The sequence below is a fragment of the Strigops habroptila genome, chromosome 8 (assembly GCF_004027225.2).
Source record: "Strigops habroptila isolate Jane chromosome 8, bStrHab1.2.pri, whole genome shotgun sequence".
Classification (NCBI taxonomy): domain Eukaryota; kingdom Metazoa; phylum Chordata; class Aves; order Psittaciformes; family Psittacidae; genus Strigops; species Strigops habroptila.
In genome coordinates, this window is record NC_044284.2 from 31,645,178 (window position 1) to 31,670,934 (window position 25,757).

A 25,757-nucleotide genomic window follows, 5' to 3' on the forward strand; every position below is an offset into this window, starting at 1 on the left:
GAGTATCCAGCATCTCACAAGATCATCAATACCCATTTAGCTGATGGTATAAAGCTAAATTAGCACAAACCATCAGTTCTTCTGTTCATGCACAATTCCTGCTTAAGAAGGAATGTGCTGAAATACCTCTAAGCATCAGTAATATAGTTTATAGCCTACTTGAAGTCAGTATACTAAGGTATATATTTCTTGAATATGTCCTCTTTGTTCTTGTTGTAGTGCAAACTTCTCTTATCTTTAATTGCTAATGTCTCTAAATCAAAAAGTACTACAGCGTAAACAATTTAAGCTCTAAAAGTTATGCACAAACCCTGGGCCTAGTCTGAAAGAACAAGAAGGTTTATTAAAATCTTTTCCTCTAAAGCAGCTGATCTGTTTATTTTCGATTGTGAAGTATGTATCATGCTCCTCTCTAACGCTTCTCTGTTCATGATCAAGAAGTATTATGTTTACTTTGTGAGAAATTATTGCTTGAGGAATTAGTGCAGACTAGCAGTATTAAGAACTGCTCAGAGTTCAGCCTAATGGCATTCTATTATAAATTCTGTGTAACTGTCAAGTTATAGGTGTCAAAAGCAACTACAGGCTGAGATACACAATTGAGAATTGAGGTAGTCTTCAGGGTAATGGACCTCTCTGGTTTATTTAATGTAATAGCCCCATCTTCATACATCTCAGCAGGGCTGAGACATGTCCAAGAGTGATGATTAGGACTGCATCTAAGAGAGGCTGAAGATAAAACCATAGGCTAAGCAACTGTGCTGCATCTTCCAAGGCTATGGTCACAACTGGGAAAGACTTGGCTGAAAAGAGTGTCAGATCTAGCTGCTTTTTGTGATTTAATTCTGGAAGGGCTAACATCAAGATGTAAAATTATCCTGGAAAGCTATTGAAAGCATATGTAGTACTGGTATATAGAGCTTTAGATATAGATTTACTTTAGCACAGTTCTTAAATGTGTTTGCAGTGTGAGTGATAACTAAAGGAACAAATAAGTTTTTAATTTAAGATACTTCTGCACTGAATTCAATGCTGGCTGATGTGGAAAGGCTGTGTCAGGAGTTGCGGAACTGCCTAGTAGATAGGTATGCAGACAAAGCAGGGGAAAGAAGGGATGCTTCCTTTAATTTTTATCCCCAGAAGTGAACTGAGGATTCTACTGGTAACCTAAACTAAACACATCTTGGATTTTCTTCTAAAAAGAAATCATAAACTTATTTCAGCATGTAGACATTGGTGGATTCAGGATGATGAATGTCACAGCATGTTGACTATGTGTGAAATAACATGTTATGATAAGTTCACAGGAATTGCACACCATGCAAAATTACACCGCCGGGCAGACGCAAATGACCAAACTCTGGCATTTCTCAAACTTGACAGCTTATTTCAGTGGAGATTTAGGAAAAAAAAAGGTCAAAGGACACCAAACATATTACCACTCCACTCTTTGCCTATAGCTATAGGAACACTAAATCTTTTAATATTACATCTTATGGCAAATTAAGGTTTCCTTGTTTAGGTCCTAGAAACCAAGAGTAATCAAATCTTATGAGGAGCAGCTGAGGGAACTGGGGTTGTTTAGCCTGGAGAAAAGGAGGTTCAGAAGAGACCTCTTCATTCTCTACAACTGCCTGAAAGGAGGCTGTAGTGAGGTGGGGGTCAGATTGTTCTCCCAAGTAAAAAAAGGACAAAAGGAAATGGTTCCAAGTTGTGCCAGGGGAGGTTTAGATTGGATATTAGGAAAAAATTCTTCCCCCGAAAGGCTGGTCAAACACTGGACCAGGCTGCCCAGGGAACTGGTGGAGTCACCATCCCTGGAGGTATTTAAAAGACGTGTAGATATGACACTCAGGGACGTGGTTTAGTGGTGGGCTTGGCTGTGCTGAGTTAATGGTTGGACTTGATGATCTTAAAGGCCTTTTCCAACCCACACGATTCTATGATCATATGCAGGGTTGCTGCAGCTTAATAGCTTCAGCGAATATCCCCCTTTGCCTTGCCAGGAGCAGAATCAGGATTGGTAATGCATGAATAGCTCGATTGCCTTCTGACAGGGTCTGGAGCATCGATGTGCCTCGGCATGTGTATGCGGGTATATAAATGTGCTTTCATAAACATGTTCCCATCTTGGATTGCAGTAGTGGTTGCCATGGCAACATCACTCTGTGTACTTGAGCTTTAACATTTGAGAGTTCACCCAGAAAATAAATCTGGCATGATTATGAAGTACACTTGCTTGTTTTCTGAATTCTTTGGATACAGATCGTTGAAAAAAGCAGAAAATTATGTTACTGCCTTATTCTTGTTTTCTGCTATAAACCATGCACAGAATCATTAAAGCTGTCATCTATCAAAATATAGTAAAATTCCAATAAAGCTAAATTGTAAATGTTGCCGTCTTCAGATCTATAATACTTTTAAGGGCTCCATGTTATTGTTGAAATTAATGAAACTCAATAAAACCCCACTGAGCAATAAATAAAAAAAAAAAAAATAAATCCTAGAAATTGTACTCTGAAATAAGGATTTTTTTTTTTTTCCTTTATAAGTACTGACCTATTTTTCTACAGCAAGTTAAAAGACTGCTGAATGGTGCCAACAGAAACATTTTATTTGTGTGTATCAGTATTTTAAATATATTGTTTGAAGTTGTGGTTTATCCAAAAAATTACTCTTGTCATGAGACCTTAGGTCTTCATATGTCATGTGTATCTCTGATTTCTATGTGAAATATTAGTAAGATTTGTCTTCTGTAACCAGGTGAAGTTGTCAAATTGACCCTAAGCTCTGAAAGCGAGCTTAGATCATCTGATCTTGCAAATTACCAGGAGTAGCAGGGTGTGTGTAGATGAAGTCCAGTTTGCTCTCTGCCTCACCATTGTCCATTCTCGTCTCTTCAACAGAAGTCATAGAAACAGGTTTTTGTGAGTACTTGCCATCACCAGCTGGAACCTTAGGTCTTCTGTGGGAGAAGAAATTAGGCTCAGGTCAGTCACACATGCGGGTTTTATGAAGGAAATTGTAGATTTATTATTTTTGAAAACAGATTTGAAATACTGTCTTCTTTTCAATTGCCTTATTTCATGTATAGTCATTCATATATCTGAGATTATTCTGCTTGGAGGTGACATGCCCTTAAGTGTCTAAGTCACTTATGAGCTGTTTTCCTTTTAGAAGAGATGCGAGTGTGTCTGACTAGACTTATTGCCTGCAATCTGTGTTTTACTGAAACTCATTCTTAGGTCCTGAGTGTGTGTGATGCTTGCAGGTCTGCTGCATGCTATGTCCTTTTGTCGGGGGGCAGATTCCCTTAGGGAATAGACTGAAATTACAGGGCTGACGCTTGTCCATCTCTTACCTCCTTTGGCTTAGACTAAGGGTAGATAATCTTGCATCCCAATTGTTCCGGAGTCATCAAGTTTTTTTGACCTGACTCTTTTTTTTTTTTTTTTTTTTATTTTACTGTATTTTATTGTATTTTATTTTTTCTTTCCAGAAGAATGTGTTAATATTTTTGTTGCTAGATTTTGGCAATGATTGTTAAAAACCAGGAATGGAGTCTGTGTTCACAATGAGTCGACATTCTTATTTGTAGCTCATCCATAAAAGTGACCTTTCTTTCTTTTTTATCTTTATTTTTTTTTTTTTTATACATGGGTTGAAATCACATAGTATCTTTTAATGTTGGTTTGCACCTTTTGAAGTGTAGTAGAATCTCGTTAGCTCAGTTTCTTAGAGTGTAGTAGCTTGCAAGTGTACAGCTTTCAAATTTTTAAAGTTAAAATTATTTAATTTTATAACAATAATTTAAGTGTGACTGTAATTAACAAGAAAACAGAGATTTAAAAAAAAAAAAAAAAAAGAAAAAAAAAAAACTGGTGAAATGTGCCCAGACCAAAGGACTGGCAATGTAAAAATTTCCAAGCATAAAGGAGTCATATAAAATTAACTTTCTTAAGAACTGCTAGGGCCTGTTATTGCAGCTATTGCTGTCAGCATTTCAAGTTAAACACCATTTACAATAATTTTATTTCACATCAAATTCAACTGTAAGCTGAAATGCAAATGCCCCAATAATAGTTTCTTCTTGGTAAAGCTTTGTGGTTTATTTATTTCAGAGGCAATTATAATGTCTGGGAAATTTAATGCAAAGTATATTATTGATCAAACTGTGAATTTGGAAAAAAATGTACATGCAGGCAAACTGAATTTTATTAGGTTAGCGTACAGGCAATTGGTATGAGGAAAAATGGGGAAAGGGAAATGTTTCGGGTGGGTTGATCGCTCTGTAACAAGAGGTAGGTTGCTGCTAACCATCCCAAATCCCACTGGGCATGGGGGAGGCAGAGGGGATCCAGAGGTAGCTGCAGTTCAAACCAAACTATGGCAAGAACTGGATGAAACACACGGCTAAAATTTTTTCTTTTGAAGGAAAGGTATTCTTATTTCTTTCGATTGCATCCCTTCTGAATTCCTTTTGTTTGCTGTAATTGTGTAATGTCTCCAAGTCTCTGAAATCCAGCACTTGTTTTCTGAGGGACCCTTGTTTCTCAGGTGGCCTTTCCCCACCCCATTGGCTGTTGTGATTGCCCAAGGAAGAGATGGCAGAGCTGTGTGGCAGCTCCAGCAGCAGGAAGGAAGGAGCGAGGGTGTTTGGGGCATGAGTGGGGAAAGATGAGGTTGCTGTGGAGAAGCAGGACCCACTGGGAAATGGGGATGGACAGACAGAGGTGTGGGAAGGCGAATGGTGGAGGGGTGGTTGGGGCAGGAACAAATATGTAGAATATCATTTCTTTCCCTTAGACCTAGTTAAGAACAGTGCCTAAACAGACATGCAGAACACATGCCTCCTAGCACTGGTATTTCTCCAATCCCTTTTGTGCTTTTAGAAACACTGCAATCTGATCGAATGCCCTTCCCAAGGAGAACATCAGGATCTGAGTGTTGAGCACAAGGGAAAGATGAGTGATTAATTCATTGTCTAAGGAACCAGTGTGTGTGTGGGGCTTCTCCCTTCTTGTTTGAAACTATTCTCATGTTTGAAAAGGAGTGTGGTAAAGAGTGAGCAGCTAGAAAACAGCTGTTACCCACCCAAACTGGAGGGGAAAGCTCTTTCTGAAAATGGAAACAAAGCAAAGGCAGCAGCCCAGCATGTACCACAAGAAATGCACAGGCTCCATAAGAGCCATTAGTACCAACCTGATAATGCTGCAGTTATAATGAACCTCCTGATTAGGCTAAGCATATATCACGGATGCTGTTAGCTACTGTAAGCTCAGTAAATATTTCTTGAGTTTTGTTTCAGGCAGATAAGTATTTGCAAACTGAACATGTCTGAGGATAGAGATCTATGTTAGTAATACATGCCCAGCATAGAGAGACCAGCTGCATCTGCCTTATCGTTGTGATAGTTATCTGTTGGATGAGAAGGAGCTTCCTATCAGTTCTTCTTTCTCTGAGTCCCAGGACTTCAAAGGTTCTGAAAAAGCAGCAAGCAAATACATACGTGTGTACCTATGCACACCTGGATGGCCCAGGATATTAAAGCTCAGGCGGCTGACACATTCGATCACTGCTTTGACAGGCAAGTTCATTCTTGCTTACAACTGGACATCATTGTGCACAAGTCATATCAATCGGGGTGCATTATAGACCCTGTTCTTGTCACATAGTCATCCTTTGTGTTGTTATCCTGGTCCACATGGCTGTTCATGATATAATAAAATTGGTGAGAGATTTTGAAGAAGTTAAATACTCTATGTCACTCACATATGCCAAAAAGTAATCAGTAGTGTTGCATGAAAAGACAGCTTGGACTCAGCTGTGTTCTACACACCTTCTTTTTCAAGTGTGTAGAACTGTTCTGTCTTTGCTACAACACTGCACGTTCTTTCAGATTGTGTTTGTCTTAAGTCAGCTAGTGAAATGTGAACAAGTAGTTTTGTCATTTGTTTTTATATGGTGGTTGTGCATAGTGACAAGGAACTTAATTGTCCTACTGTAACTGAATTGGTTGCTAAGCCCATATCCCAAATGTGAGGGATAAGCCATTAATGCAGAAAATCAAGGAACTGATGATGGAAGGTATCATATTATTTCTTGAATCACAGTGTAGTGTAGTGTTGCTGTTGACAAGGACATCATAATCTCTTCTGCAAACAACTTTTGTCAGGGATTTATAACTGAAGAAATTTGTCTAGGCCTGAAACTTGGCATCGTCTCATTTAACTAAGTACTAAATTGTTGTCGGATACACTTTAAAGACTTGTGTGTGCAGTGGGTGTTGATTTCTATGGTAAGTATGGCTATTTGCCCTTCAGACAGGTGACATTATATTTGCTTTGGGGGTTTGCCTGAGCAGAGAAAGATTCCAAGGACTAAGCAAAAGCACTCTGTATAGAAGATACTGAGAAGAAAATAAAAATAAAAGAACCTTTAAAATTGAGATTAATCAACAACCCTGGGTTTCTGTTTTTATGACTATATAAAGAGGCCACAATGCCTTTAGTACAATTCATGGGTAAGATTTGCCTTTTTAGTAGAGAACAGTAAATGGCCCAGAAGGTGTTCGCTGTGGGCAGCATGCTAACGCTTGCCGCTTTCCTTGCTGTGAATGAGCCGCTAATTGTCTCAGCTATTTATGAACTGGATTTAACAACTACAGCACCAGTCGCAAAGAATTTACTGTAATATATTCATATTGGTCTTTCCTTGGTTTCATGGCTCATATAAGCTGACCTTCCTGTTGTGGCGGTATTGGAGAGTGGCAGTGATACAGATGCAACGCTTTTCACATAGGCCTTATTATATAGTTTTCAAAGGCTTTATTGATAAGTGATTCAAGCAGGAAAGGAATCAGGAAAAATGTTTGTTTGTTTGTTTGTTTTCCTAACAAGATGGACCTATCAGACAGGGTGTAGATGTATTATTTTTAAGATCAGAGAACAGGTAGATAGTTTTGAAATGGGCTCATTAAGGCAATAACAGTCTGATAAAGCTGACTCTCCTGGTTTCTTGTGTACAGTTAACTGAAAGGATATTTAGCATTGACTTAATAACTTTCTATAAACATTCTCCCCATAAATAAGTGGGAGTATAGAAATGCATATCAACTTTATTGGTCATCAGCATGGCTCTTGGCTCTGTCCAGTGTTCCAGAGTTTATGATCCCCTGTGCTGTCTCTATAGAATGGCTTTAAAGCTCACTTGGTGCTCATTCGGACTTTGGCGTTTTGCAGTTGCTTTTTTATCTTTATAATAAAACATGTATTTAACAACAATTAGATGTTGAAACAGCTTGCTGGCAGGTGGGATGGATTTTTTATCTCCTGAAACTTTCAAAAGTGTATTTCAAAAATATGTTCATTTTATGGTCTATATTATAGAGAAGATCAAACTAGACTATCATAGTGTTTTTTTGTGGGTTTTTTTTTTCCCTTCATATAGTTTATGCATATTTCAATTCTCTATTTTTTGTTATTCTCTATGTAGTGTTTTCCTTATCCTTCTAATTCCTACCTAAAATTAAACTTAATACATGATCTTTAAGTCACACCTACTTCTTTAACCAGCCAAATACTAAATGAAACTGGTAGTATAGATTGCATGTCACAAATGACTTATGCATTGAAAACAAGAAGACCCCTTTCTAAAATCGCTGTTGGCATGGTTAAACACACTGCAGGCCCTAATCTCAGGTACTTCGTGGTAAGTGGTAAATTGTGCTGCGTCCTTACACTCAAATAATTAACTTGGCAATATGAGTAGGAAAGGTGAATAAATTAACTGAGGCTACTCTTGCATTCTTTAACATGTGTTGATGAGAAGATCACGTACTCCAAAGACTGGTGTCAAGTATAAAACCGAATAGAATATTGATTTTTATTTTAGTTTTTATAGCTGGGGGGAGGGGGAGGAGTTTGATTCTGTTGGTTTTGGCTTTTTGTTTTGGTTTTTGTTTTGTTTTCCTCACGGAGTGATATAACTGGTTTTGGTGCTTTATATGAAACTTGGATTGCTGAGATACTAAGCTGTGGAATGTGATTACTACTCATCTGTGTTAACAACCATTTAAAAAATCACAGGAATTTTTTAGTATTTTATGTATAGATTTAAATAACCTTTATCAATACACTGTATTGAACAATAACATGCAATTCTAAAATGTCATAATTACAGAGAAAAGCTTGCTGCCACAGATATGCAATGGTCAACATTTATAAGCTCAGCAAAATTAATATTTGCCATGCAACTGCATCTGGTAAACTGCCTTAATTCCTGTTGTATGGGTAATATTGTTAAATGACTATAGTAATTCTAGAGTCAAAATTATGTATTTATGGAATACAGTAATGGTTTATTAAAGGACAAAACACTTGCCTTTAATTTCTGATAAAAAGCAGTATGTAATGGAGTTGGAAAGATGAGGTTGTTGGGCACTTCTTGTGACACAAAACACACAGGAAGAGGTTGACCTACTGGATACAATCATAGAACCATAGAATACCAGGTTGGAAAGGACCTCAAGGATCATCTCGTCCAACCTTTCTTGGAAAAAGTGCGGTCTAGACAAGATGGCCCTGCTCCCTGTCCGGCTGAATCTTAAGTGTCCAACACTTCGGAATCCACCACTTCCCTGGGGAGATTATTCCAGTGGCTCTTTGGTCTCGTGGTGAAGAATTTTCCTCTTTTGTCCAGTCGGAATCTCCCCAGGAGTAACTTGTACCCATTACCCCTCATCTTGGCAGGGGGGTTGGAACTAGATGATCTTAAGGTGCTTTCCAACCCTAACTATTCTATGATTCTATTTTCTCCATGTGACTTGTATAATGAGGGAGTCTCTATCTTTTTTGTGGCTACCCTTTAAATACTGGAACATGGAATTGTAGCACTGTAAGTTCAGAGGGACCTTCACGAACCTGAGGGTTGGGCTAACAAAGTCCATAAACTTCAGCCAGAATGGATTTGGATGCATAAATAATTTCTCGACTCAACTGGAATTTAGACACTAACATTTTTGATCATTATTTAAATAATGCAGATTTTCACACTGATTTTAAGCTCTGTTGCTTCCACTGCATATGGAAAACTTTGAACTGCAGGCAGAGAATTGATTTGTAAAGTGTATACAATAGGTACACTTAAAACATATACTTCATGTATGGGCTGTCTTGACTGTTCCTAGACTACCTGGCAAGATATATAGGCAAGGGATATTTAAATAGCTGTTCAAGGACCTGTAGGTTGGTATTGTATAGAGCAGGATAGTCTTTCGGTGGACAATGGGCTATTTTATTATATCAGTGCTTTCTAACAGTTTGGTCTCTTCAGAGAGCTTCAAAAGCTAAATTCTACTTTGCCATTAGACGAGGTTCATCTATTATGTGGCCTCAGTACTGTTTTCTGGAGGTAAGTCTTAGAGAAAGAAAAAAGCCTTAAAATGTAAAAATAGGGGGATAACGTAGCATTGTACGTGTTGGTCCAGTATCCATCACTGTGAGAGGTTTAATATCTTTATCTTCATTTTATTCTAATTGATGAATGAATCTCATGTTTGAAAAGCCCTAAATTACAGATGCTTATGTGTTGGAATAGCTATTGTCAAAGTATGGAGGAAAACGGCACCCTATTGTTGCAGTATGTTAAAAATGATTTGTTGAAAATTGACTTTGAATGTTTGTACTGGAGGTCAGAGTTCCCTTTAGAGGGCTCATACTTCTATAGAAATATCTAAAAGTACCACAGATATGCCTTGCTATTAAGGGAATGATTTTGATATAAATACTTACCTGGCATTGCTTTTGATTCATTAAAATGGGAAAAATAAGTGGAGCAAAACAACTGGGACAATTTCTAAGTAAATTCATCAGTCATTCAGGAACTATGCATTTAAAATACCTATAAATAATAGAATGCTCCATCTAAATGGAAGCCTTTTATTGATGTGTAAGTACAGTGTCACCCTGAAATTTCTTTTTTTAACTTACTATTTCCTTGTGTTTAGAATCAGATCAGGCAAGTTAATTAATTCTACTTTTTAAACTTTATTTTAACAGCATTATTTTGTATGGTGTGTGAAATGAAGTTGATACACACAGCTGTTAAGCTTTAAAATTACTTTCAGGTAATAAATAATTGTTTTGGAAACTCTGCACCTTCAGTCAATTTTTTTTTTTTTTTTCCCTTATTAGTATCTTGGGAACTGACAATATAATAGGATAACTTTTGTGTTTTGCCTTTGGCTCTTATAAGTTCCCTTTATTCATATTCTTAAAATATATTCCCTTAAATATCATCTTTTCACTCTGACAATGTACATGGGACTTCTGATCCTACAAAAGAAAGCAGGACAATGAGAACAGGGAGAGTGAAATACTAAGAACCCTGTTTATGCTTTGTATTGTGTATGTTTAATTCTCCCAGGTTTACAAAGAATAAATTGTTCATACATAAGAAAACAAATATTTTTGAATTTTGTTTTAATAGATAAAAAGATGGCCTATCACAAAGTAAATGCAGACAAGAGAGCACAGGGTCACTCTCCGTACCTTGACAACGATGAGCTCCAAGCTACAGCGCTGGAACTGGAATGGGACATGGAAAAAGAGCTGGAGGAGCCCAGCTTTGACCATTTCCGACTGGATGGTGCGGTCCAGCATCACCTGGGAAACTCGCAGAGCCCTGACCTTGATCTTGAGCCCATCCAGCCTTCATCTTCTCCAAAGGGAAGATTCCAGCGGCTTCAGGAAGACCCTGACTATGTCTTGCACTATACGAGACAGACACCAAAGAGCAACCGCTGCAGTTTTTTTCAGATACTGAAAGTATTTTGCACTGCTTTCATTTTATTTATTTTTGGAATTGTGATAGGATATTATGCACGCAAGAAATGCCCTTCTCCTCCACCATCTCAAGAACCAAATAACCCTCATATCTACCATGAAATTCTCAAGGAAATCAAAGCTGAACATATTCAACAGATTTACAGGTATGTACCTTGACATGTTTTTGTCTAAATGCAATCAGGTGCCAATGTTAAAACTTCTTGTGACTTGCTTTTTATGGAATCTTATTTACAAACTTTGACTCTTTCTTCATGTTCAGTTTTCTCATGATGCTTGGGAAGCTTCCAGAAACATCTGTGAAACGAGTAATTTTTAACCATATGGGCTTGTGTCTGTCATTGTAGTTTTTGCTTTAATAGTGTTCTATTGCAAAATTTATTAATACTAGTTTTAATGTACAAGAATTGAAAAACGTAGATAATTCAATATGAATAGAAATATAGACAGTAGACCAGCTGTCCTAGATCCTGTCAATTGCCAAATAACATTGAAAAGCAAGATTTTAGGTGGTGTTTTGTAATATTTGTTGCTTTAAGAAAGCCCCATTTAATCTCTGGCAAATAAGTGAATCCTGGCTTTTGTTTCTCAATCCATATGGTAAAGTAAACCTTTAGTCTGCATGGATTTAGGATGGAAAATTTGACCTCTGATCTCTGAAAGACTGGATTTTTTTGTTTGCTTGTTGGTTTGATGGTTTTTGGTTGGTTTTGTGTGTGTGTTTTTGGGGGTTTTTTGTTTTTTTGTTTAGTACCTGTTTCACGAGTATAAAATGTTGTAAAATATTTACTGACTGGGTTTGATTTGTTTTTGGTTTTTTTTTTTTTCCTTTCATGTGGAACCTTTTCACTGCTTTGAAAGTTTATATAACATGTTCATATGAGAGTATAATCACTTTTCTGTAGCAGTGAATGTGGAGGAAACTAGGTTTTCCTGCCAACTTTGAAAGTTATTTCTGTATGAGGGGAGAGATGAGCTTATTTCTGGCTTCTGGAACTGCAAGTTCCTTTTTCATGGTAAAGGAAACGCATTGTAGATTTTTTTGATCAGTACCAGTTCAGAAGGAGCAGAAATTACATATCTGAGGTTAGAAATATTGTTGCCACAGACATCCAAAGAGTTGTTCTTGAGTGGATCAGAAGTATGTTGAAAGTAGCCATAGAAGTCTTCTAAGATAGTATGTCTTTTATTATATTTGCTAAACCAAACCTAAAATCCTAAAGCAGTTAGTACTAGGTTTTGAGCCAACACTGTTACTAAATTCAAGGAAAAAAAAAACCAGATATGAAGGATTTCGTGTCAGTTTTCGTATGCTGAACTGACTCTATACCAATCTAATTATTTTCATAATGGGAAAGGGTATAGGTGATGAAAAATGTTGATTCTGAATGGTAAGAAATTGACCTTTTTGTCTTCTCGGAGAGTAAATTGCAATGAATTCTGTCATTAGGCTTAGTCATGAACAAAATATTGGCATAAGCTAAGCCCTGCTGACTGGGTATTGCGCAAATTACAGGAAATTGCAGAGAAGCCTGTCAGTCTCAGGGTAATACTCCAACACTTTGTGTTTGGGGACTGAGAATTTCTTGCCATTTTATTATTTCAAAGGTTGCTTTGAAAACGTCCCTTTTCAAACTCTTCATCACTTTTCAAACTATTTCAACTAGCTGTTAGGGTATTAGTGAGAATCTGGGCTTTAGGTAAAATGAATTATATAAATACTTTGGAACCTAAAAAACTTACATAGCTGCTATACTTTAACATAATTCTTGGCATTTGGTAGTTTTTTCCCTATGTAATAGCATGATTTCAACAAATTTAGTCAAGCATTAGTTCAGTTACCTATCAGTTCTGTATATAAATGTACAATCAGTGCTTTTAGTATACCACATTACTCACAAGATACTTCTTAACCCAGTATTTTGATCTGAGACGCCTTTTATCCCATGTTAAATTGCTTTCCCTCAACATCTGTTTGGCAGGTCAGAGCTACTGCAATGAAACGTGCATATATGTAGTCCCACAAATATAGAACACGCAACATATGTTGCTTGGGTGGGGAGGAGAGCCCAAACCTGACAAAATCAATATATTTTATTGTAAAACTGCTTTCAATATAATATATTTTGAGTTACTAAGAATAAGTGTCCACTGCTTAGCTTGCAATTTCTAAATGTTACTGAGAATTACATTAATTTGATTTTTCTAAGCTTACTGCTTAGATCAGACTCCATAATGGTAAGGGATTTTACTAACAGTCCTGATAAAGGACTTAGGAGAGGAAAAAAATGTGCAAAAGACACACAGTGATACCGCCCAAGCCGACATCACCTTAATGTGCTTGGAGGTATGGACTAGGAACTTCCTGTTGGGGTGAAATCTGCTGTGATCAGATGAAGCTTTGAGGACTGGGGCCCTCTGGGCAAGAGGTTGCAAAAGCATATTGGGGACTTGTGATGATTTTGTTGTGTTTTGGACTGTATTCTGTTTGAGCCAAATGAAGCTTCTGTACCAATCTGCATTGGAAATGTAGGATCATATAGGGTAACAGCAGTTTGTCTGCATGGATTGCTGCAATGGGATATGCAAGTGTTCCTGTCCAGCTTCTCTGTTGGACATTCTTGGTAAGAGCTCATGTGCCGCTCTTCTGTCAGTCCCATACTGACTGGCTGCATCAGCTAGGTCCGTGTTAAGCATTTTTCCCAGCAGACATACTAGAAATCGCTAGGTAAGAAAAGTCACTGTGTTGACTTTTATTCCTTTAACTTTGCACCTTGCTTTCTATGAAATGCCAGTGCTACAGAAATTGAGTGCAATTTAGCATGGTTGTAATTACTGGCCTTGGCCAAGTTGCATAATTGATGATACAGCCTCAGTAAAGATTATCTCTGTAAGCCTTTTTGAACAACTCCTCCCACCTTTGTAGGGAAGTGCTTATTACAATGCTGATGATGAAAAGTAGAAACCAGTTTACTCCTGACGTTTCAGAGGTTTCAATGGGACTTAAGTTGTCAGAGATGCCTCAAAGGGGGAAAGCAGTCACCACAAAACCCTGGAATTTTCCTTACCCTATGCATTGCATTTTACATGCTGACAAAAATTAAGAGAGATATTGTTAATTATATTAGATCAGCAAATTTGACATTTTAGGAGTGTGAATACTAAATTTGCTCAGATAAGTATTTATAAGAGAAATGGCCTGCCCCATAGTACGGTCAGAGTCAGAACTGGTAAAACCAGATATAAATCTGCAAACATCACTGAGCTGTTAGGAATCCAGTAGTGTTATATCTGTGCCATGAATATGACTTCCCTTAAGTTTTCTTTTGGAAGATACATGGAACAGGTTTAGTTCAAGTTAGCTCCTGAAGGCCTTCCAGGTGAATATGAGACATATTATGTCTCATAGAGACATATGAGGCATAAATGAGACATATGCCTCATGAGACATATGAGGCATAAAGAACATCCAGAAGAGACTAGGTAGAAGTTGAGACACAGAATACCTCAGGCACTGTTTAAAATTATATCCGTAACCAGCAGAACTTACCAGGTCGATGCAGATGGGCAAAGCTGGTAAAATTCATAGGCCGAGAGTAGTCTATATCCTGGGACAGCTAGGTTGAATCTCCATGGCAAGAGGGGCTCTCGAAGTCCTTTTAGAGCATGTCAAGAGGGCATAGCTGGAGAGAGTCGTCTGTGGTCTTCTTCCCTGAGGAATATGTTTTTAGCTGTGAAATATAATAATTAGAATAGGAAAAGTCCTATTTTCAAAAGTGATGAGTGTGTTTAGATGTGGAAGTTTCTAAAGTTTATATAAATGCTTAAGGTTGTAAGAAGCAGACTTTCAAAAATACAGACACACCCAGCATTTTCACTAAGCACATTGTAGAATTCTCCAAAGTAAATGAGCCCAAATTTCAGTGAAAACTGGTATTTTTAAGCTGCTACTTAAAATGGAATTTAGATTTCTAGTATCACTTAGGTGCTTTTGAAAATTTAGCTGTTTTTTCCTTCTCACTGTATAAAATGGGGGATGGTAAGGAAGTATATCCTCTTGCTGGGCATCTGCCAAGGCACAGGTTAGCTACCCAGTGGTCATTACCACATAACTGGATTATTCAGGGGATTTGTATTTATAATGAGGGGCTTGATTTTTATTTATTTTTTCTTCTTATTATTGCTTTTTCCTCCTCCTTCCACAAATTAAAGATGAGTATGTAATTTGTGCTGTGTAGTATCCCCTCTGCCTCCTGGGTGATTTTGGGTTTTTTTTTGCCCTACCTTCAGGAATAAGACAAAAATCTGAGACACCCTTGTCTGGAGTTAGAGGTAGCATTGTCACTGGCTTCAGGGTTACTGTCACTAGCTGCCAAGGTTTTGCTTATCTCAGGTGTTTCCAAGCTTTTATATTTTAGAATGGTAAACATTTGATTTTTGTGCAAACTGAACTTTGATGAATGTTAAAGCTTGCGTTGAATATTATTAACAAAATCTAAAGGGGCAAGGCAATGAAAGCATAAAAAGTAGAAGAAATACAGTCTCATCAAAGACCTCTAAGATTATAATAACTACTGCTGTCCAGTTTGGCATCTTTTTCTTAAAGAAAATATATTGTGTTGCATGTTTAACCGTGCTGAGCATTTCAGTAGGGAAAATACGGAAGGTGGTATTTTTATTTTATACAGAATTATTTCAATTTTGTTGCTCCAACACCAGATAAAAATGAAACAATCCTAATTTGTTCAGAAAATGCGGGGCTATCATAATTTTTTAGGAAGTTTTAATTTTGGTGTTGACTTCTGTAAATTAAACCATTAAACAAAGATTCATGTTGAATAAAGACAAAGAGTAAAGACAAATGGTCAGTTGTGTTGATGTTGATGATAACTCTAGCTATACCTTATTTGCCAGATTAGTTAATTCTCATAAGCATAATTTTTAAAATTCTTATAGCCTTATTCTGCTTTACTCTATAATTCCTTTCAACAATCATACAGCTTGGCTACTATCAGATTGACAGTCCTCTTGGATACATTTTTTCCAGGTTTAAGATGGCGGGGGGTGGGGGGCACAGATGGAGCCTTTGCTTTGCTCTTCATCATGCTTATAGGACAGCTCCTACATTTCAGTGCTGCTTTTCATCTTGTATATTCTCACTCAAATGCTTTCTTTACTATCGTTTCCCCCACCCCCTTGAGCGATAGGGAGGTTTAAATCCCTTTGTAATACATCTAGTTGTAACTAACTGTCCTTTGGAGGCATATCTGTTCCTTCTTTCAGCTGGTAATATAACCTGCAGAATCTCCCAAATCCATCTGTGGCAAGAATTGATTTGTCACTGGTGCCTGGTGCCATCCATAACTTAAGTTTAATTCTTCAAAGGGCTTTGAGAGGCAGCAGCAGCTCTCCTGTGTGGTCAAGGCCAAAGAAACAGAAGTGCCTATGCAGTGAGAAAAGGATTTTACTTGTTTTTCTGAAAGTGAAGAAGGAAACTTCCACACCCAAGTGTTTCTTGTCCGTGATCGGTTAAAATTGGTAATGATGAAACTGTGGAGCTTCAAACCTTTTTATTAGGTAAAGCCTGAGAAACACAGACCTGATGAGTAAAGAGAGCCTAGAAGTTCTTGGAAGATTCCAGTTCTGGAGATTTGGAGTGAATTAAATTTACAGGCTGCTGCTTGGCAAAATTGCCTTCGGTGTCCAAGGAATGAGAAATCACAGCAGGAGCAGAGCCTCTGCTTCCAAAGGAAGGATATGAGGAAAGAAAGGAGGGCTCTGGTCATTGCTTCCCTTAGGAAAGACCCATTTTGTCCCTACTCCTGTTAACAGCTACTGTTAATTAGTAGCTGCCTACTGATAGCTACATGGCTGATGGTAGCAGTCTGTTGCCCTAGACCCCTGCTCACTTTATCTATGATCTAAGCAGTTGTCTTGGTGTCCCTCATACGCAAGCAAATTGTTTTGGTGGTGGTTTTTTTTTTTTGGTCATGCCAGCAGTTGAAGAATGCATTGTGAAAACCAAATCTTAGTGGGAACTCATCCTATTTGCTCCTGTGTATCAGTGTTACATATTTATTGCATTGCCATATAAATTACAAGTATTAAATACAGTCAGAATGAGTCTGAAGTCCTGCCTACTACATCTTTAGAAATGCATGTTGGCACATTCTTGGGTAACCGGGAGTTAAGCAAGCGTTCTGTTTCATTTCCACACTGTGTAATCACTTGGGATTCTCTTTATTCACATGACAATTTGGATGTGTATTTATAAGTACAAAGTCCCTTTTGAAAGGAGATAAGAGTAATGTCAAACAAGTGAAAGTTCCCACTTATCCTCCTGCTGCCGGCCCAGGGAAGAATGGCTCGGAGAACATGGGGAGGTGTCTTTTGTGGAAGAAAGATGCCCCACATGACCTGAGTGGTATCTGTGGAACAGTGACTTGATAAATTTAAGCTCCAGATACCCACTTCTATCAAATATGATTTTTTTTTTTCCTGAGTAAAAAATAGGTTAGGTCTGTACTTCGGAGATCTTAATAGGAAGTTGAAAGTCTTGTCTCTTTTATAGTTTCATTCAATCTGCCTCTTCTGTTTTTTTTTCCTTTTCTTTTTTTTCTTTTTTTTTCTTTTTTTTTTTATTATTTCCCCTACCTCCTCCCCTTCCCCCCCTCCCCAAACATAGACATAGCTCTTTCATTTGTTTCTGTAGAGGAAAGAATGTAGCATTATATTCGTATAATGTTTGACAAGAAGGTGTAAGTCTGTTCCTATTAGGGTCAGTTACAGCATATGCTCATATGCTTATAAAATTCCCCTTCCTTTTTGAAGAAATGTCTTAGCTTATGGTTTATTTAACATTGAAAGGACATATTTCATGTTTCAAGTCCACCATGTGGTTCACTAGGAACAGTTTTTCCTCTTGGTTGATTTTTTTTTTTTTAATGGTAACCATAAAAATATATTTACTTCTGGATGTTTGGTTTGGGAAGTCATTCACAGTAAACTCTGATTTTTTTTTTTAAGATTTTATTTTTTTTGTTTTTATTTTTTCTGTCATATGTAAATGAAGTACACAGTATTACCTTAAAATATTTTTTCTATGCAATACACCAGAGTCATACAGTCACAGCCCACAAGTATGGCTTCTGTCTTACTGCTCCTTTCTCAAAAACAACATACAGTTCTATGCTAGGGAGAATAGAAAGAAAATCACAATTGGGTGAACTTAATGGTGAAGAAAATCTTTGAATACGAAAGAAGTATTTTAGTTGTCTTGGGATGTAAGAAAATAAACTGGTGATTGCCAAACCTGAGATGTTCTCTGAAGAGAAGCAGGAAAATTTGTCTCATACGTGATATTGTGGCTGGACATCATTCATCATTTGTGTGAAAACTGAGAATGAGGCTTCTGAGTATTTTCTCAGAAATATATCATTCCAAGAAGTGGATTTTGTGGACTAGAAAAATGTATAATAAGCTAATTGGCACTTTTGGAGGATGATTCCCCTGCCTCCCATAAATCTGCCTTCTTTGTGGTACAGTGTCTGTTTCAATGCAACATTCACAAGCTCAGCACGGAGATTTGAGAGAGGAGGATGGGCCACAGCTCAGTACTGCTGAGAGGTTACACGAGCCACAGAGGTCTGGGGGGAGTCATGGTCCTGTTCTGCGTTAGGTGGAACAGGACCTGACACCAGAACTTCTGCCATTGCAGTGCTTTCCTACACATCTGTGTGTTGGTACGGCACCTCACATTTCCTAAGAAAAAGTAACACTAGTTTTTGATAGGCTGTAAGGTATGAATAAATTTTGCTCTGATCACTTATTTTCAGATTGAATAATCTTACTTATTTTAAAATTAAAGAGTATTTTGCTGAAATTGCCTTAAACTCCTAGCAGAAGTTTGGTTAGGATTTAGATAGAGAACCAGTTTTCATGGCCATTAGCTATCTGCTTCTTTACAATGACTGCTGAAAACTGTGGGGCAATTTAGTCCCAATTAGAACAAGCAATTCTGAATGTTGACAAGTACTACTTTTCCTGATACATGATGAAATGAGCTCTGCTACCATGGGTGAGGGGTCTAGCACACCTCCTTCCTGCCTGCTTGGGGAAACGAAGGGACTGATGGTACCTAGAGTCTTCCCATTTGGGCTGCCCCCAGGGCATCTTGCTCTCCCCTTTGCCTGTAGATGTTTGGTGCTGTTTGGAAAGCTCAAATTTTCAGGAGATTGTTTCTGTTTCAGTATGACAAACTGAAACAGATGGTCAAATGTCTATGGATCTTTAAAATGCATATGTTTTAAGAAGCTTACTGAGTAGTAGGCCCTGCACTAGACTTTACCTGGAAAAGAGAAATACTTGACGTTCCTGAGCAATTCTGACACTAACGCTGGCTAAAAGGCAGTATTTAGAGGCAAAAAACTTATTTATGTTGCCATCCATCAGTTTTATAGATGTAACCAAATCATATTTCTTCTAACAGAAAGAATATGAAGGAAAAAACTACACTGCCTGCTGAGATGATGACCACCTGTTGATTTTAGGCCAGTTGTTTCCAATGGGTAAATACGAGAGGATGCAGAAGTTGGACCAAGTTGTCCTGCACTGTCCAGTCCTCGCAACTCAATACAAGGAGAATCGGCAATTTTGGCTAGCGGTCCCAGGGATATACTTATAAAGATCCTGAGAAACAAACCTTTCAGAACAAAACTCGTTAACAATTTCATTAGTGGCACTAGGTACATGGACTATCTACTAATTGCCTGAACAACTGCAAGAGTTTGCTGCTGCTGAGTTAACTGTATTGGCCCCCAAGTTCTTAGCAATACAGTATGCTCAGAGGTGGCTGTTATCTCTGAGGAGATGGTGGTGCAGGGCATTGCAAAGACTTCTCTTGTAAAATTTCTCAAGCACCAAACACTCTCAAATTCCTGTTTAGGATTCATCGCTCATCGGCAGAGTGTAAAACTGCGGTCGGTTAGTACTCTTGAGATACGGCGTTTGAGTGGAGTGCTGCAATTCCATGTTATGCACTGCAACAATTAGCAATTAGTTTCCTGCCTGTACACATAAATCAAATTAACAAAGCCTCAAGGGAAAGAATTTTCTCAACCCTCTTTGGTGGTGTTTTGACATACAGTTCCCTACAGTCAGCACCTATGACAGCTATTTACTAGAAGCCTGCTAATAAGTCAGGCTGTTACCAAATTTACTGGGAGAAGCAGGACTGCAATTTGTAGTGCAATATTAAGTTACTGTTCATGCAGCATTTGTAACTGAAGGCTACTAGGGAGCATTGCTAGGAATCGATCAGGGATAATGAAATTGATATTGTCTGAATAATAATCCATTTTAATAATAGTTTTCTATAGTAGTCTTGCATTAAGGGGCTTCTATTCTCAATTCAATTCTCTTTGAAAGCTGATGAGTTTCTAAAGTAGTAGATGCCACACTGAAGCAAGTGTGGGAAAGTGTGAGAAGCTGGGGCTTTTCCCAGTGACACTGGAACTTGTACAGTCTTAGACTTGTCAAAATTAAAGAAGGTGGGTTTTTTTTAATTTCTAGAGTACCCTCTATGGACAAGAAGTTAAATAATGTAGGAGGTCTTTATGGATCTCATCTTTTTCTCAGTCTCAATAACGGGTAATCTTTAAACATTGGAGAAGTCTCATCCTTCATATAAGCTGATGTTTCCCTTGGACAAGTAATTGACAGATTTACATATATATGATTTCCTGGTGAACTAGTTTCTGTCCAAGTTAAAATACTCATAAAATACACTTACCTTATGAGTATTTTTTCAAGGGTGAAAAGGTTGTAATATTCAAGTTTGATAGAATTTTCTCTATCCATTTTTTTTTTTTTCTTTTAGTAAAATGGAGAAGTTGAGAAGTGAATTGAAATGTTGCTATCAAAACAAAGTGTTCAAATGGCTCAGAAGTAAAATTATATGGAAATCTTGTTTCTTGGAAGCTTCAGGATTTTTATTCCTAACTGAGGACAGTTTGTGTGTGTTTTGACATTTCCTGCCAAAGCAATGTCTGGTCCTCAACCAAATTAATGCCTTTGTTTATTTTTTTGTTAAAGTTGCTTACTTAACAGAATGGAGAAGGTAACATTAACAGAAGTGAGCAGAAAACATTTGAGGGATTTGTTCATTTTTCCTTTTCTAATATGTGCTCAAACTTCGTTAGCTAGCAGGCTAATTAAGTGGGTTATGTGAGGCTTAAGGAAAAAGGTCGCTATTGCTGTAGGGGTTAGGACCCCATCAAAGATTGACTTCTCTCCAGCAAATTTCAGAAAGCTCTTCAGAGAGAAGTTTGTATGAATTGTAGTATTTTTGCTGAGGTCCGGAACTAGAGAAAGGAAATAATTTGGGATGGCTTTCATTTGGAAGTTAGGGCATGGCTGAAGACAGATGTATTGACTAAATGGCCAAAGTTTTGAAGTATGTTACCTTGACTCAACTATCCAATATTTGTGTTATGCTCAAGTGCCAATAATTCATTTTGCTACTCTCAAGTGGCAGACTGGAACCTGTAGACTGGAGGAGCCCAGGACTTCTTCAAAACACGAAGAGGAGAGACAGCAGGAAGAAGGTTTAATAGTTAAAAATGGATAAGGAGTCCATGAAGATGTCAGTACGCCTTTGATGGAAATTGTTTTCTCTGTTGCATCAGGGCAGATGTGATTTAGCAGACAGCTCACATATTTACAGTTATGATTGTGGCTGAGGCAGGAACATGTTCCCAGTGGTTCTAGAATCTGTTTCCTGACTAAGGCTGTGTGAGCCGAAGCTGATGCAGTGCAGATTGAGAGCATTTAATTATTTAAATAGCTGTCTGAGTGCTATTTGAGAGCAAAAGGTGGTAGCTCTGAGAAGTTGCCTGTTTCATGGCCATTTGTTAGTAATAGTTATTGAATGCTTTACTTTTAGTAAATGCCAACCTAGATGATAGTCCGTGTGATGTGCATTATTAAATAAATAGACAAGTTCGAAAAAGGCCATGCAGTCATGAATAAAGCTTCTGTTCCCTGTCAACTATTTAGGGAGCAAAGCAAGAAACTGAATTATTCATTATATCCTTAGTGCAAGGCAAATGGAACCTGCTGCTGTGTTGCTAGCAGCGCAGATAGTGACTTAAAAAATACAAATGGTTTTCTTCTGTAATATTACGCTTGTTTTTCTTTGTTAACATGTCTAGAAACTATTAAAGAAAATTAAACCCTGTGATGAAAAATAGTTAAGTTTGCATAGTTCCTCAGAATTCTAGCACAGACCCTGTGGGGGATTTAATTTCTAAGTTACCTAGTCTATGTGCTAAAAAGATAGATAAGACATTGTGTTTTGAAAGTTAATACAGCTATTCCTTTTGTTCTCATGGAAAACTTTTTTTAATTTGAAATAAGTTTTGTAAATACACTTTCCTATAGACAGAATATATATTTATATAGCTGTCCATTTATATATGAGGTTTTGTGCACATGTAAATACACTGATATGATTTTGCCTAGTAGCTGAAGTTCTATCATTTACAGTACCCTTCTCAAAACTATCATATGTTCTAGTACTCAGTACCACTTCTCCCTGTGTTTGTGGCTGAAGCCTGATTGCCATCTAATCCCAGGGCCAAAAGTACTTCCTGTATTCATAGATCCTTTGAAACTGTAAGAACTCAAAATACTATGATGACTCTGTTATAAATGCCCACAGTTATTAAGGACACAGTTCTGCACAGGAGGATGGGCCTCAACTCTTAATATAGTTACTTGTTATTTGATGAGAGATGAATATAGGTTGAGGGGCTTATTCATATTGAAATAAGTATTATGTAGAATAAAAGATTAAGTTAGTCAATCGCAGTGGAGAAATGTTTCCACATGAAAATAGATACCTGGGTTTCTTAGTCGGGGGAGGATTGTGTTGTGTGGTGGTGTAGGGGATAGGATGGGGAGGAAATTAACAAGAAGAACCAATGACTAAAAGATCAAACATTAAGTTAACAAAAAAACTATACACTGCACAGATAAGGTGATGGATGGAACAAACTTCTTCATGGCTTTGTTTTGTTGGGTGTTCTGTAGCCAAACTATCTTTATAGTGTTCAACACAAGGCCAAATCTGTGTATATGGCATAGAAAAGGCAAGGCGATTTAGTGGTTTCTTTCTAATTTTTTTTTTCCTCAGTCTCTGTGCTTCATCATTCTTTTCAAAGATTTTATTGAAGCACACTGAAATCAGTCAGATTTGTTGCATGTACAGAAAAGATCTTGAAGTGCAAGTTTAAAAAATACTAGTAGTTTGGATGTTGAATGAGATCCTCAGGAGGTAGCACTGTTCTTTCCTTATGATAAGTCCAAGGACAATATGAAGAAGTTTCCTGCTTTCAGGTACAAACCCAGAATACGAGTCCTCCCCTTTTCTTAAATTTTTCAATTCGGTGGGGTCTTTTTGTTGTTGTTGTTTTGTTTTTTTGTTTTGTTTTGGGGTTTTTTTTTGTTGGTTTTTTTTTTTTTTTTTTTAATTAAGAAAGATAATTCTGAATTCTTGACCACATTTTAAAATTACAACTGGCAGCTATGAACTGAGAGTTGATATATAGCCTGCTACGTTTTGGTGTCCGTACCCCTTAGTACCTGGAGCAGGAGACAACAGCCAGAGGAACACAAGAGGTGATTTCTACATGTGTTCTGCAGCAATTGTGAAAAAACTTGGAACTAGATAAACTTACCATTCTATGATTCTATTATTATTGAGTTGTTTCATCTTGGGTGACTGAGAGGGTTTGATACTCTCTTTTGATTAATAAGCCAAACTAGAACAGAGGAACTCTGGCAGTTGCAGGAGCCAAGGTGGAGCCAGGCACTGTTGCGGGGCTCCTGGGCGGCACGTGGAGCTGTTTAAAGCACTGCAAGGCGGTTGGGCATTATCTGGGATTTGCAGCTCTCCACTAGCAAAACTTTTTTTTTTTTTTTTTAAACTTTTAAACAGACTCCGATAAAACAAGAATCATTTGGTATTATTTTAGAAATGCAAAGCTAAACAAATTAAACCCTACTTTAGTCTTATGGATTTGGAAATTGGGTTTACATGCTTTCATCTTATCCTGGCTGGATGAATCTAACTCTAACTCTCTTTTTACAGTTTTGCCAGCACTGCTGCTGCAGAACTTGTGTACAGATTGCAGTGTCAGCAGTGATCAGTGGGTCCCCGAGGAAGAACAAAGCTGGCAGAGGTTTAGGGCTCTCTTCCACCTTTCTCATTTTCTCCTGGTTTTCTTGAAGTTAAAAAGGTCTTGCTGTTCAGGAAACAGTCAAGTGGAACAGGAGGAGTCATAACCATGATTAAATGCTGGCAGTATGACTGAATCACAGACTCATACAATACCAGGTTGGAAGGGTCCTGGGGCAAGGATTATCTGATCCAACCTTTATAGGCAAAGCATGACCTAGACTAGATGGCCCAGCTCCCTGTCCAGCTGAATTTTAAAAGTGTCCAATGCTGGGGAATCCACCACTTCGCTGGGGAGATTATTCCAGTGGCTGATTGTTCTCATTGTAGAAAGTTTTCCTCTTGTGTCCAGTCAGAATCTCCTCAGGAGTTACTTGTATCCATTACCCCTCCTCTATTCCATGTGACTACTTGGAGTCTCCATTGTCTTTGTAGCCACCCTTTAAATACTGACACATGGTGATCAGGTCTCCCCTGAGCCACCTTTTCTCTAGGCTGAACAAACTCAGTTCTCTCAGCCTTTCCTCACATGGCAGGCTTCCCAGCCCTTGGATCATCTTTATGGCCTTTCTCTGTACGCTCTTCAGCCTGTCCACATCTTTTTTTGTGTAGTGGGGATCAAAAGTGAACACAGTATTCCAGGAGTGGTTTCACAAGTGCTGATTGGATCGCTTCCCCTTAGTTAATGTAATTAAGATGGACATTAAAAATCAAATTATCCTATACAAAATTAGAGCTTTAAGTAAGTGAGAAACTCTTTAGGGACATTCCTGAAAATGATAGAAAACAGAATTATTTAAAGATGAGTCTTAAGTATTTGTTACATGCTGTTGTGCCATTGATGAAGAGAGATTTTGGGATGAAAATGGTGATATTCCACTAGTAATTCAAGATATATTCCCTCAAAAGAAAAATTTACTTTTTCTAGAATGAGGGAAAAATAATTTCACACAGAGAAGGATGCTAGTAATTGCTGTAAGGGTTACTGTAGTTGTACACAGTTTCCTAGTTTCTTATGCCAGACTATGATACAGCATGTAAATAGTGCCTCATAAAGCCAGTAAAAAGATAACTTCAACGAAAAAGTGTGACCTTAGCAAGAATGACAGGGCAGCAATTCCAAAAGCTGCAAAAGCATATCATAGTACTGTCTATTTGTAATCCTTTAAATAGATGATGTTATAGTAATGGAAAACTAGTGTGTTTTTCTAGATTCACCTCCAGCTAGACGATGCAGCTTTATGCTTTTTTGTATTGCAAACAACGTATGAGCTTCTTTCTCAATTGCAAATGCTATAAAACTTTGCCAAAAAGCTCTTATTTTTTCCTTGCTCCCACCAGTGTTTCAAATCATGGAAACATTAGAATGTATTCAAGATTTGTTCATTATTATTATAGCTAAGAGGGAGATAATCGATCTCTGTTAGCGTATTTTTGAGACAGTATTTAAACTGCCCTGGGAATATTTGAGAATACATAGTAAAATCAAATTATTTTCACTTACAGTATTATGTGAGCACTAACTTTGAGAGAGACTATATTCTACTAGCTATGGAAAATTAAAGTGAGTATTTGTTTACAGGTGATTATATGGCTCTGATTGTATATAATGGAGGAAGGCTCCGTGGAGAAGACCTTATTTGTTCTTGAAGGCAGTGCAACAAAATTTTCAGTTG

General features: G+C 37.6%; 1 protein-coding gene across 10 annotated transcripts in view; it reads left to right on the plus strand.

Moving 5' to 3' along the window:
• Window positions 1-25,757, plus strand: part of NAALADL2 (N-acetylated alpha-linked acidic dipeptidase like 2) — a 494,598-nt gene that overhangs the window by 201,677 nt on the left and 267,164 nt on the right. For all 10 annotated transcript variants that reach the window (XM_030494655.1, XM_030494657.1, XM_030494654.1 and 7 more), the window contains one exon: window positions 10,489-10,990. In XM_030494655.1, coding sequence (XP_030350515.1) covers window positions 10,489-10,990 — 502 coding nt within the window. The remainder of the gene's footprint in view (window positions 1-10,488; window positions 10,991-25,757) is intronic.